At 40.9% G+C, this 13,495-nt stretch overlaps 1 protein-coding gene across 1 annotated transcript; it reads right to left on the bottom strand.

The window, feature by feature from the left end:
* Positions 1–2,717: 2,717 nt before the first annotated feature.
* On the bottom strand, positions 2,718–13,453 carry LOC109465806 (protein moonraker-like). The gene is made up of 15 exons (XM_019763249.1): positions 13,303–13,453; positions 12,985–13,204; positions 11,901–12,396; positions 11,374–11,437; positions 10,935–11,077; positions 10,132–10,251; positions 8,768–8,854; positions 8,200–8,299; positions 7,509–7,645; positions 6,837–6,973; positions 5,742–6,504; positions 5,223–5,307; positions 4,779–4,961; positions 4,267–4,444; positions 2,718–3,679 (listed from the first exon to the last, which is right to left on the bottom strand). The coding sequence occupies exons 2-15, from the start codon at positions 13,194–13,196 to the stop codon at positions 3,574–3,576; spliced, it is 2,811 nt and encodes a 936-aa protein (XP_019618808.1). The 5' UTR covers positions 13,197–13,204; positions 13,303–13,453; the 3' UTR covers positions 2,718–3,573.
* Between the last annotated feature and the right edge of the window lie 42 nt (positions 13,454–13,495).

The following is a 13,495-nucleotide window of genomic DNA, read 5'->3' as shown; positions in this document are numbered from 1 at the left end:
ACCAGTGGTCAAGATAATATACATGTAGGGCAGGCTAACGCTCAATTCCCCACAGTTCCAAATCTGTCACGTAACGAAGTGCTAGCTGCCTTACAGCCAAATCCTATGTATGTAGATTCCAAAACACCAACAAAGGACGAAGCATCTACAGAAAAGATCAGTGGTCATGATCAGACAGGGCAGGATCAGTCAGGAGCTAATATTCAATCTCTGAAAGTGGGGGATTTATCATATAACGAAGTGCTAGCTGCCTTACAGCCAAACACTATGTATGTAGAATCTGATATAAAAACACCATCAAAGACCCCAACATGTACAGAAATGGCCAGTGGTCATGATCAGACAGGGCAGGATCAGTCAGGAGCCAATATTCAATCTCTGAAAGTGGGGAATCTATCATATAACGAAGTGCTAGCTGCCTTACAGCCAAACACTATGTATGTAGAAACTGATGTAAAAACACCATCAAAGAACCCAACATGTACAGAAATGACCAGTGGTCATGATCAGGCAGGGCAGGGCCACTCTTAGGCTTATGTTTAATCTCATCTGGTCTGGAAAAAATTTAAAGTAAAGTTTCATTTTAATGGCATCAATGCTGAGGTTTTCATTTTGAATTACTGTATTGTAACAACTGTGATAATAACTATTTCAGAATGTGTATCTTTTTATTATTGCCGGTGTGATGGTTGTATTCTGCAATGTTTAATTTGAATACTTGTTCAAACTTTGATTCTTTGATTGATTGCCCTACCAAGAACAGAGAAAGGGTGTTTTGTCATTCTGTGTAAAGTATACAACGTAAAATCTTGGACGATCTCAGAATGGAAGTCTAGTAGCAGAGCAATGTACAAAAAAAGTATAAAGGAGATTACGTTTCATTCTAAATGCACCGATGCTGTGTCTTATTCAAAATTAGCTGTGGTTTTCAGTTTGAATTTGAAGTAATTATTGATGATGTTAACGTTGTATTTTTCAAAGTTTAACTTTAATAGCTGTTCCAACTGAAATGGTTGCCCTACCAAGAACAGGGAAAGAGTGTTTTTTTTTTAAATTGTCATTCTGTGTAAAATATACAATGTAAAATCTGGACGATGTTAGTCTGGAACTCTAGTAGCAGAGCAAAGTACTACAGAAAGTATAAAAGATGTAAAGTTTTATTTTAAAGGCATCAATGCTGAATCTGAGACGATCTAACTCTGAAACTCTAGTAGCAGAGCAATGCACTGTACAAAACATTTTAAATGCATCAAAATATCTGCTATAGTTTTTTTTTTTACTTTGAAGTTGTAGTATTGTAACAATTGTGGTTATAACTATTTCAGACTCTGTAACTTTTTATCATATGATTGATGGTGTCATGATTGTATTTTGCAAAGTTTAATCATATGTTGTTGTTCCAACTTTTAATGATTGCCCTAACATCATGAAAAGAAAAAAAAAGGGAATTTTGTCATTCTGTGTAAATTATACAACGTAAAATCTGGACGATCTCAGTCTGGAACTCTAGTAGCAGAGCAATGTACTGCAGAAAGTATAAAGATGTAAAGTTTCATTTTAAAGGCATCAATGCTGACTCTGTTTAAAAATGAGTTGTAGTTTTTATTTTTAATTTGAATTTTTTAATTATTGTAACAATTGTGGTTATAACTATTTCAGAATCTGTAACTTTTTATTATTGATGATGTCATGATTGTATTTTGCGAAGTTTAATGTTAGTAGTTGTTCCAACTTTTTATGATTGCTCTATCATCATGAAAAGAAGAAGAGAATTTTTTCATTTTGTGTAAAATATACAACGTAAAATCTTGGACGATCTCAGAATGGAGTCTAGTAGCAGAGCAATGTACTACAGAAAGTATAAAAATGTAAAGTTTCATTCTAAAGGCATCAATGCTGACTCTGTTTAAAATGAGTTGTAGCTTTTCATTTTTAATTTGAAGTATTGTGACAATTGTGGTTATAACTATTTCAGAATCTGTAACCTTTTATTATTGATGATGTCACCGTTGTATTTTTCAAAGTTTAACTTTAATAGTTGTTCCAATTGAAATGGTTGCCCTACCAAGAACAGGGAAAGAGTGTTTTGTCATTCTGTGTAAATTATACAGTGTATAATTATGGACGATCTAAGTCTGAAACTCTTAGTAGCAGAGCAATAAGCCACAGAAAGCATAAAAATAATTTCATTTTTATAAGTTCATTTGAAAGGCATCAATGCCAATGAGTCTGTTTCAAAATGAGATGTATTTTTTAATGTTGATTTTGTTGTATTGTAACAATTGTGATTATGACTATGTCAGAATATTCCCCGCCAAGCAATGCAGTGGTTTGAATAAAAGTGCAAAATTCATTGTTTAAACATCAACCCAGCCTTTTGTGTTGACTGCATGGCTCCTTTCATAGCATCTAGTGTTATAGTCGGATGCCTAGACCTGTTTTTATTTTTTCCCCACCCTCGCTACGTATTTTTTAATGAAAAAATCCGAGAACCACACTCTCTCACTCACTGTCCGGTTTATCGTCTGTTGTTCCCCGTCTTCCGAGGGTTAGACGTGGGCTTGATGGCAGCACGCCACTTGTCTCTGTCCTGTGGGTTAATCTTGTCCAAGTTCAGGTGCTGGAGGTCCAGACTTCAGTCTTATCCTACATGTAAGTCATATTTCTAAAGCAATCACTGAGACATTAACACAACAAAAGCACAACTTTGTCACCATTCTTTTAATTTCATTGCATAATAGGAATAATCCAGTCCTACATGTGCATTACTGTAGACAGTCTGTATTACTAATAACTAAAAAAATCAAACTGATTATTGATATTATTGGGAACTTTTTTCAGTTATTTTCCATTCATAAAACAATTTGTTGATTTATGAATAACCTCAAACGGGTGTTACAGAGGTGGAACTCTCACTAGGTTTTTTTCTTTGGCACAGTTTGTTACTGATGTGAGCAGTATTTCTAACCATTGTCAGTTTCTTGTATTTATATTATACTATTATACAGTCACTGCAGAAATTCTTCCATTATATACTTAGCGTGATGCATGAAGTAAAACATGACGAAAAGGTACAAGAATATCTTTGATGAAGAAGATGAAAACTGGTAAAATAACAGAATGTAGCTACACATGAACTGAAAAATCACTCCAAGGCTAAACATCTTATAAGTTAAGAACAAAATGCATAGAAATTCCCTCTCCAAAATTTAACTTTGGTTCATCTGTCTATGAAGACTATGTCACGGTGAAGCCTGGCCTGACCTATCATGTGCACTCTGACCTACAGACGTTCTGACCGATCAAGCGAACTCTGACCTATTCGTATTACATGAACTCTGACCTATCACATGAACTCTGGCCCATCATATGAACTCTTAACTCATCATGTGAACTTTAACCTATCATGTGAACTCTGACCCTTCAGGTGAACTCTGACCCATCACATGACGTTCGAGCCTTCATATGAACTCTGACCCATCACGTGAACTCTGGTCCGTCACGAGCTCTAACCCATCACATGACCTCTGATCCACTGCATTAACTCTGACCCATCACGTGAACTCTGACCCTTCACGTGAACTCTGACCTGTAGACATTCTCCACACACTCCTGACAGGCATCAGTCATCTCCATGACGACCGTATCCAGAACATCCTCCATCAGCTCATCTGCAAGTCTGGTGGGAAAAAATAGATAAAAAAACAGTAAGAAAATGATAAAATAGTGCATTTTTGATGAATCCTTTTCATTAAGAACTCGTTTCATTGCATCATTGGATACTGAACTGTAATCATTATGACAATTATTACTGAGACATAATCAGTTTGTGAAATGTCTGCATGGAAACTCTGCAGTAGAACCTACACAGGAGAGGAAACTCACTAGCTGCGAGATGAGGTGTCTACGAAGAGCAGCAGGGAAGACAAGGAGGGACAGGGTCAGAAACGAAGTCATCAGACAGTTGGTTGGCAACAAACCAGTTCTCCAGTTCATTGCCAGACAAAGGGTTCAGTGGTTTGGCCACCTGATGAGAATGCCGACCACCCAGCCAGCCCTAAGGGCCTACACTGCCAGGCACTCAGGAGTAAGGGCCAGAGGGAGACCGCGCTCCCGATGGATGGATGGAGTAGCAGAGACCCTCAGCGCACACGGCATGACACTCCGGGAGGCCACACACCTGGCAGTGGAACGTCAACTACATCTCCCCGCGACACCCCACCAGGCATAAGCGGAAGGATAAAGTAAGTACTAAGTAGAACCTACTGGTCAACAAGTTTCCAAGGGTTGAACTCTCCGGCGGTTTCGTGGCTGGTTCTGCGCCGGTGTTGGTCGAAGCTTCGCCTGTACGCGCGGAGGTCCTGCATCTGGGCAGCAGGTGTGAACAGCAGGACAGGTGGTGCACCTGCTACAGCTGGCAGATGTCTGGCACCTGGCTGTGCAGCTGTGAATGAATGAATGCGATGATGAAGGTAAGACAACCAGGTAACTAGAGAATGCATAATGCATAATGTTTACCTTCTGACATGATCTGCCCTGTTAATTCTTACTCAAACACATTCACATACATGTACTACTAGCATGTGGTGACAGGAGCGGAGCAGACCATGAAATTGCAACATTTTATGTAACCCAACACCAGTCACCATGGTGACAGACATCAACAAATCATGTCATTGGTCAGGTCAGAGGTCACTTTTTGGAGAAGAAGAAGAAGAAACTGAGCAAAAACAATGTTTTCCTTCAGTAAACATAACAAAGACACACAGGTGTCCCACCTGCTGCACCTGGAACAGCTGTGGAATGTCTCATCACACCTGGCTGTACAGCTGTGGTGTGCAGGGCACCTGACGGGACACTCTCCTGGCGGAATGAGAGCAACTCTAGCGCGTTGTCATGGAAACGACCTTCAGGCGAGCGTGCTGATTGGCTGGAGGGTTTTGGTGCCCACGCCTCTTGACCTGTGATGACATCACAAATAGGACTGAATTTTAGAGAGAGTAAGGACATGCACATGATAAACAATACCATTTAAAACACCTACATACAAAAGTAAGATACTAGTATTTTATTTTGAAAGTCACTTAATTGAAAATGATTAATAAAAAGTTGTTGTTTGACAGATAGATTTATGTATCACATTACTTATAATGTATTAGATCTATGTATGTAAATGATATTAAGTAAATTTTTCTCACAATAGGTCCAGCTCATTTGCATACCTGATCTGTATCTTGTCCATATATGGTCCATCTCATTTGCATACTCGGCCCTGATCCACCTCCTCCGCATGGCCTCCTCCTCCTCCTGGGTAAGAAAGGTCATTTGAAGGTCAACGGTCTCAAATTACCAACCACAAAACACGGGGAGGGAAAACTTGAGGTACATGCTTTTAGTAACTGATGTCAGGCTTTTGTCAGCTAAAAAATAAAACAAAACAAACTAGAGAAGTAACATTTGCAAAGCAAATGCATAATGTTTACCTTCGGACATGGTCTGCCCTGTTAATTCTTACTCAAACACATTCACATACATGTACTACTAGTATATGGTAACAGGAGCAGAGCAGACCATGAAATTGCAACATTGTGTAACCCAACACCAGTCACCATGGTGACAGAAGTCAACAAATCATGTCATTGGCCAGGTCAGAGGTTAGTGTTTGGAACAGAAGAGGAGGAAGAAATTGAGTGAAAACAATATGTTTTCCTTTGGTAAACATAACAAACAAACAAACTGACCTCCACCAGCTGAAGTTTCTGTAGAATGTTGTTCAAGGTCGACATGTCCTGAAGAGCCATGGCCTCCTGTCGGGCTGACCTCTGACCTTCCAACCTCTGCAGTTCCCGAGACGTGTCCTCAATCACTTCTTCGAGGATCCCGTTTCTTAAGGTGGGCAGGTTATCTCCTAGCTCTTTCCTTCTGTCAAAATACTGCCCATCATACCTGGGTTCATTTCTTCTCATTCCAGCATCTTGGAAACCCCTATACACACCCTTCCATTCTCCTCCCCTCTCTCCAGCTTCCTTAAAACCTCCATACACATCCCTATGTTCCAACCGTCCAGCTTCCTCGTAACCCCCATGCACATCCCTGGGTTCCCTTCCTCCAGCATCCCGGTAACCCCCATGTACACCCTCCATGTCCAGGCTCCTTCTAGCCCCCAAGGAGGCCCTAAGACGACTTGAGGCACCTTCAGGTACTTCTTGGCACGTCTTCTCTATGTCTGGGTTTTCGTACATGACCCTTAAGTCTACATTCCTTCTAAAGTCTGGAGAATGTCTTGAACGGTTGTCTTCAGGATTTCTGTGCGTCTCCAAGAAGTCCAGGTTCCTTCCGGCATCTTGAGACGTTGTTGGACGTCTGGAAGGATCGGATATTTCTTCCCTTCTTCTCCGGTAAGGTTCTCGATACTCCAGACTTCTCCTTGCACCTGACATCAGCCTGGGGCTCTTGTGGGGGTTGAGGGGACTCCCTTTGGGCGATAATGATTGTTCTCTGTACCTGTCAAAAAACAAAAAGAATTGTAAGTTGCATTGTAATTCTAATGTTTTGTTCTGCAGTAGTGCTAAAAAACTGACTGAAAACTGACCAACCGAAAACTGACCAACCTGATTTGTTAGAAGACCGACTAACCTGATTGGCTAGAAAACCGACTGACCTGATTGGTTAAAAACTGACCGACCTGATTGGTTAGGAAACCAGCTAACCTGATTGGTTGGGAAAATCCACTGACCTGATTGGCCAGAAAACCGACTGCCCTGATTGGTTAGAAAACCGACCAACCTGATTGGTTAGAAAATCGACCAACCTGATTGGTTAGAAAACTGACCAACCTGATTGGCTGTGGAAGAGGGCTGGATGGGGGTGTCCTGTTCTCCTTGCCCATATATGGTAGTGGTGGTTTCACCTTTGCCAAGGACGCGAGCGTATGCTCTCCTATAGGAGAGTTGGGCGGCCGCCGGGGCGTCCTCTGTTTACAAACAAACAATGACATAAATAAACCACAATTTTTACTGGCTTTCACAGGATGGCTGAGCAGGGACAATGTACATGGTATTGACTGCTAAAATTCAGCAAGAATGATCCAGGGTTAGGATCAGGCAGTTTTGTTTACAATGTACATGGTATGGTATGAGGCACAGTTTTGGATAGTCTCTGTGTATCTGTAACATACATTTGGATACGCGGGGACTATCCAGAACCGTGCCTAGACACTGTTCATTCTGGATAAAGGACTGAGTTCTGGATCAAGCACAGTTCTTGATAAAGCACAATTCTGGATAAGGTACAAATGTACAGTTCTGGATAAAGCACGGTTCTGGATAAGGTACAGTTCTGCATAAAGCACCTGTGTCAGTTCTGGATAAAGCACGGTTCTGGATAAAGCATGGTTCTGGATGAAACACAGTTCTGGATAATGGATAAAGGACAATTGTAGATATTTAAGCTGGTTCTGGATAAAGCACACAGTTCTGGATAAAGCACGGTTCTGGAAGCAACCGTACCCTTGACTTTGGAGATCCCACGATTCCCGTCCGTTTGGTAGGATATCCAAGACGTGGTCCCTTTGCAGGTCTCCTGGCACTGGTCCTCCTTAAGGAAGCGATACCTGCACGGAGAATGTCTTCTCTCTCTGGGTCACCTGGACAAACACAGGGGAGAGATTGTACATAAGGATCACCTGGACAAACACATTGGTTCGAGAGATTGAAATGCACAGGCGTATGTACAAGTTTTGATGAGAACAAAGTAAAAAAAAATTCCAAACACATAACAAAAACAGAAACAAGCTTAACTGCAGGGAAAAAAGCCAGTTCAGGATTCAAAAGAAAGTCAGAGGAAACTGATATGTTAAACTACAGCTTTTCTCACATGGTGAAGATAGACAAGAAAATACTAGTAGTTAAGCAACATCTAACAGTACTGACCGTTTCCACAATCATATTCAGTTGCTTGTGTAACTGTTTTTTGGCATATCTTAGTATTCTTACAGATTCGGAAGTAGTTTTCGAAATCCATCCAGTTGAATGGCTGTTTTTCTCATATATTGAGCACATATCTTACAGATTCATCAGACATTGTTAGTGTGACCACAGAAAAGTTTCTGTGTATAAAAAAACGAACCTTCAGCCTTCTCCTGGTGCAGAAGTTGTGAAATGTCGTCCTCAAGTCGGTGGGCCGGCCGCAGTTTGGGACCTGGTCTGTCCTTCCAGACTGGCCGTCTTGGTCTTGTCTTGACCTTTGTATGACCTTCAGGTGCCCTCTTGTGTGCTGGGAGTTCTGTCCGAGGCTTCAGCTACAGCAAAAAAGAAAAAAAAAATCATAAAAACAGCAGAATAAGAATGTTGAAGAATCTATCATACTACTAGGGAATTTTCATTCCCCACAAATTGGACACACTCAGACTCTACATATACTACTTTGTCTATCCAAACTTGGTGGCAATGTGGTATTAAGTTCTGGGTTACTGACTCAGAATCTAAGTTCTGGGTTCAGATCCCTGGGAAGGCCCACTGTTGTGCCCTTGGGAAAGGCATTTTATGCCTATTCCCTCCCTCAACTCACTGAAGATTAAAAATGCGGGGCAATGATGTAAAACATGTTACTAAGATCCTGTAACACTTATCAGAGTAATTAAGGAGGAGTCCTTCCCAGTATGAGTGGATCCAATATTATTATCTTATTACAGTCCAGTCTTGTATAGCTTTCAATACAAAACTGTTGCAGGCGGTTTATCAAAGAAGCAAAACAAACAAAGGATCACCTGTGCCCTCCCCAGCAGGTGCAGTAGATTTTCCGCAGACGTGACCTCGGATGACCCCACCTGAAGCTGTGCTGACAGCTGCGACAGCTGCTTGATCACATGACCAAGGTCCTAGGGGAGAAAACCAAAAAAATGAGCACATCGGCTGAACGTACTGCACCTGTGTGAAACCTATAATACATTATGCATAGCATTTCAGCAGATCGTCTCATATAAGGTCATTTTTGCACAAATAAGGTTAATATCCTGTCTGTACATGTAGTAGCCTGGGTTCCAGACCCATAGCACACTGGACACAAATATCTCAGTGAGCCTGGGTCTGGTAGGGTCAGATAGACCTGCCACTCGAACGCTCAGTATCTGAGCGTAAGGCCCCATTGGTGGCACAGCAGGAAGCAATTTTACACCTCTGCTATGATTGGTTAAAGAGTCCCAGCTGGATCTTTGAATCTTCACCAGCAGATGAGATAAAACTGTAGATAAGGTGTATTTTGTCCTAATGTGTTAGAGGACTGTTACCTAAACAAACAGGAAAGCCTGGGTTGTACACTACTTCTACTGTTAAATTAAGTTTTGCTGTTATTTTGGAAAATAAACTCCAAATACATCTAGAAAGTTGACTGGTTAATGATTAACTGTTGAGCCCAAGATTGTCTCCTACCGACCAATGGTGATACCATGTAACAGGCTACCTGTGGTGTGAGGGGTCATCAATCACAGCTTCTCCTCCCTATGCTCGAGAGCCTTTCCTAAGAGACCCTGCCAGACCCTTGCACACTGAGATATTTTGTGTCCAGTGTGCTTTGGGTCTGGCATCCAGGCTATACATGTAGTAACAGTTTCTAAAAGTTGTGTCTGAAAAAATATTGTTTGCAACAGGCTAAATTGTGATGCAACGTTGACCATATATTCAACGGAAATCTTGAAAAATCTGGGATTTGCTCCAGACTGGTTTTGCGCAGGCGCAGTACGTTCTGCTGACGTGCTATAACATGTATGTCAGACTCTGCTGTATCCAGAACCGTGCCTGGGGCAAACCTACGTTCCTGGATACACAGAGACTATCCAGAACCGTGCCTGTTCTGGGTACAATAGAGACTATCCAGAACTGTGCCTGATCTTATCCCATTCAGGCATAGAACTACGTGACTGAATATTACTAAATTGTGCTTTTACACAATAAAGAAATCCTCACTGAAGTTCATAACAAACAAACAAACAAACAAACAAACAAACAAACAAACAGACATACCTGGTGCACAGGTGGCAGCCCCCCTCCCCCGCTATACTGATCAGGTAACTGTTGGACAAACACCTGAAGAACTTTCACTTTCACAAACAAACAAACAAACAAACAAACGTACCTGGTAGACAGGTGGCAGCCCCCCTCCCCCACTGTACTGATCAGGTAACTGTTGTATGAACACCTGAAGAACTTTCACTGCTGCTCGGTGCGCTGAGCCAAGTTTCTTCAACAACTGGGTCTAGACCAAAAGTGAAAGTGTGTTTGTCAGCTCAAGAAGATTAGCTTTAACTTGAAACAAAGTCTGTTGTGATACTTGCTACAAATATACTTAGTCTAGATGTTTTACTTATGCAATATTTTACCTCTGCAGAAATAATGACAAGAGAAATCCAAAAATTACTACGTTTAACTTAATAATGTCAGTATTACTTTCAATTTACTCTTCAAGACTAAAAGACCTGAAATCTCGATTAAAAAAAAACTGTATACAGTTGACAATTTGACGTTTTATGAAAAGACAAACCTTTCTGGCTTTCTTAGTTTTCTCGCTGGCTGGTCGGCTCAGCTCCTGCTGAACCTCTGCGATCTGGAAAAGAAAAAAAAACACGGTGTCATACTCATAGGTAGTTCAAACGGTATTTAAACCTCCTATATAGAAAATTGTGTATCAAAGTAGAGTATTAAAAAAGTATATGCCACAGTAGGTTGGGATTACATTGTATGTAATCCCAACCTATATATCCCACAGCTGCAAAGTTATTTTGATGAAACAAACAAACAAACAAACAAACACGCCACACCTGATGCAGCAGAGTGTAGACCATCCTCCCAGCCCTGGTCAGTTGTTCCTGTCATCCGACCTCCATGGAAACACAAACAAACAAACAAACAAACAAACAAACAAACAAACATCCCTCCCACCTGATGCTGAAGTGTGTAGACCATCCTCCCTGCCCTGGTCAGTTGTTCTTGCCGTCTGACCTCTGTTCGAGGGTCATCCTCTGTGTCAGAAATTTTCTCCACACTGCCGCGTCGTTTTCGTTTGGACGGACTCAGAACCTGACCTGGGGTCGGGGAATTTGATACGGGGTGTCAGGTTTCATATGTGGGCACTACTTAACAATTAGTGTGCAGTACTAGGAATTAATTCCAAGATTTACATAATTAATTAACTTGACAGGAACTTTCTTAAAAAACACGTGATGTTTAAAAATATCTAAACTACTCATACAGTCAACAATCATGCATAGTTACTAGCTGAAATGACAATAGATATACTAAGTAAGACAGTTAAATTTGATCTTAAAATAAAATCATTTGTTGTTATTTCATGAATAAACAAACAAACAAACAAACACACCTTGTCTCAGGTGCCCCTCCAGTTCCCTGATGTACCTCTGTAGTTCCCTCTGGAGTTTCCCCACCTGTGATTGGACAAGTACATCAATTATTACTTTCATATTCAGACATATTATTTCTATTATTTGACCTCTAGCATCCAATGCACTTTTATTTCACTATGATGTTGATTTTGTTTCAAGTTTGTCATAATTTCAGCATAATTTTCTGTTTTATTTATTATCATTATTGCTAAAAGTAATTATTGTTATTGTTATGTCATTTTATGTTGCTGGACTCCAGTAAAAATAGTATGGAATTTACAATACTAATAGAGATCTCAACAAACAAACAAACAAACACCCACAGATTCAGTTACTTACGTTCCTTAGTGTCCCCTCCTTCAGTTACCCTTGTTTTTATTTGTACCGGTCACTTGTTATGTGTGTGTAAGTAACACATTTACAGCTGCTAGTATTCCAATGCAAATTGGGCTCAGCAGTACATAAGAAGAAGAAGAAGAAGAAACAAACAAACAAACAAACAAACCTGTCGCGCCTGCCTGTCTCCAGGTGATCCAGGTGTTACCACAGGTGAGTCTGAAGCCAGTCTAAGAACCAGGCCAGGTGAGGCTGGGATGTCTTGGCGTCTCTGCTTGTGTGGTGACACTTCTACTAACTTCTCAGATGTTGCTTTTCTCGAAGTCTTCTTCGATTTTCTTTCTTGTGTAACTTCCCTGTTTCTTTCCTGTTGTTGAGTTCTGATCCGCTCTACTTGTCTTTCTTGTGTGACATCAACGCTATTTTCTTGTTCGCTGTCTTGCCTTGAAACTGAGTCTGTTGCAGCTACGTCAGCCATGGTGAGCACTTGGTCGTTTCTACGCCGTTTTGCGTTGGAAACGTCCCTTTTCGCGAGAAATAAGGCTTGGGAAAGCTTGTCTTGGGAAAGCAGAGAGATCTGTCTGATTGAAGCGGGGCTGTTTTCGTTTCTGTTTGTTGGCGAAGTGCCGAGTTTCTCAACCACAACTGCTGAAGGTTTTCGGTACCTTTGTGATAAATGGAATATAGTTTTGATAATGATAGATGATTAATGTATATACACCAGGGTACAAAAATCTGAAACTTCATTATAATGTTTTCATACATACTAGAACTTAGAAGGCAGCCTGGTTACCAAACCTATTATAGCTCCCGAGTCCTACATCCTCTCCGCAAATAGCGAGGATGTAGGACTCGGGAGCTATAATAGGTTTGGTAACCAGGCTACTTAGAAGGAGCATGGATATGTTTTTTAGCGAAATTATAATTCAGACATCTTACGACTTACTAGCATCTTACAATTTTTGCTTTCTACTAGTGGTTCTACTATTACTAGTACTTAGTACTACCATGGAGGTAGAAATCTCTTTTTTCTACCTCCATGGTACTACTAGTACTACTGTTCTTTCTACTACTACTACTGCTACTACTTCAATGACTATTACTCTTACTGCTACTACAGTACTACTACAACTACTTCTACTTACTGCTACTACTATAATATTCTTTCTACTTCTACTTAGTACTAAACTACTACTACTTAAACTTCTACTACTACAGTAACTACTAGTAGTAGTACTACTACTACTACTAACCGTTTGGTGAGGCTGTCTGCTGCGGCGGCCATGTTGACATTGAAGGCCAGCTGGTTCTGTTTCTGAAGAGCAAAAGGTCGGCTGGTATGGCTGCTGTTCGGCGGACGGTTGCCAGGGTAACGCGGCACGTTACCATGGTAACGGAGCATGCCATTGCTGCCGGGGGGAAGCTGGAATTCCAGCTGGGTTTTACCGCTCATAACACTGGTCATGATGAGGCCTAGGGGAAAATTTACAAGAACTAAGAATCATAAGAAAAGAGGTGCTTAATATGCTGCTTTATGCATTTATATGGCCCAAAAATAACACAAATCTTACCTGCACTAGTTGGTGATAATAAAACATACGTGATACGGAAAAAGAGCGAGGAGAAAACAAAATTTGTCCGTCAAAACAGCTCTGTTTTTTTCGAAGCGTCCGCCATTTTCAAATATGCTGGTCTCCTACCGGAGTACCTTGGTGGTCTCGCACCCAGTGGACTAGCCCATTTCGGACGCCTTATTTCTAAGAT

This window comes from Branchiostoma belcheri, unplaced genomic scaffold, assembly GCF_001625305.1.
Source record: "Branchiostoma belcheri isolate BF01 breed outbred unplaced genomic scaffold, Haploidv18h27 scaffold158, whole genome shotgun sequence".
In the NCBI taxonomy this organism is placed as follows: domain Eukaryota; kingdom Metazoa; phylum Chordata; class Leptocardii; order Amphioxiformes; family Branchiostomatidae; genus Branchiostoma; species Branchiostoma belcheri.
Note: the sequence above shows the minus strand (reverse complement) of the source record. Positions and strands in the feature narration are given on the sequence as shown.

Excerpts from the sequence above, each read along its gene's own strand:
- LOC109465806 (XM_019763249.1), bottom strand. The coding sequence starts at position 13,196 with ATGACCAGTGTTATGAGCGGTAAAACCCAGCTGGAATTCCAGCTTCCC. Across the intron at positions 8,855-10,131 it reads GGCTGCCACCTGTCTACCAG|CTGTCGCAGCTGTCAGCACA; the intron begins GTACGTTTGTTT and ends GTGATCAAGCAG. Across the intron at positions 3,680-4,266 it reads CCTTGGAAACTTGTTGACCA|ACTTGCAGATGAGCTGATGG; the intron begins GTAGGTTCTACT and ends TTTTCCCACCAG.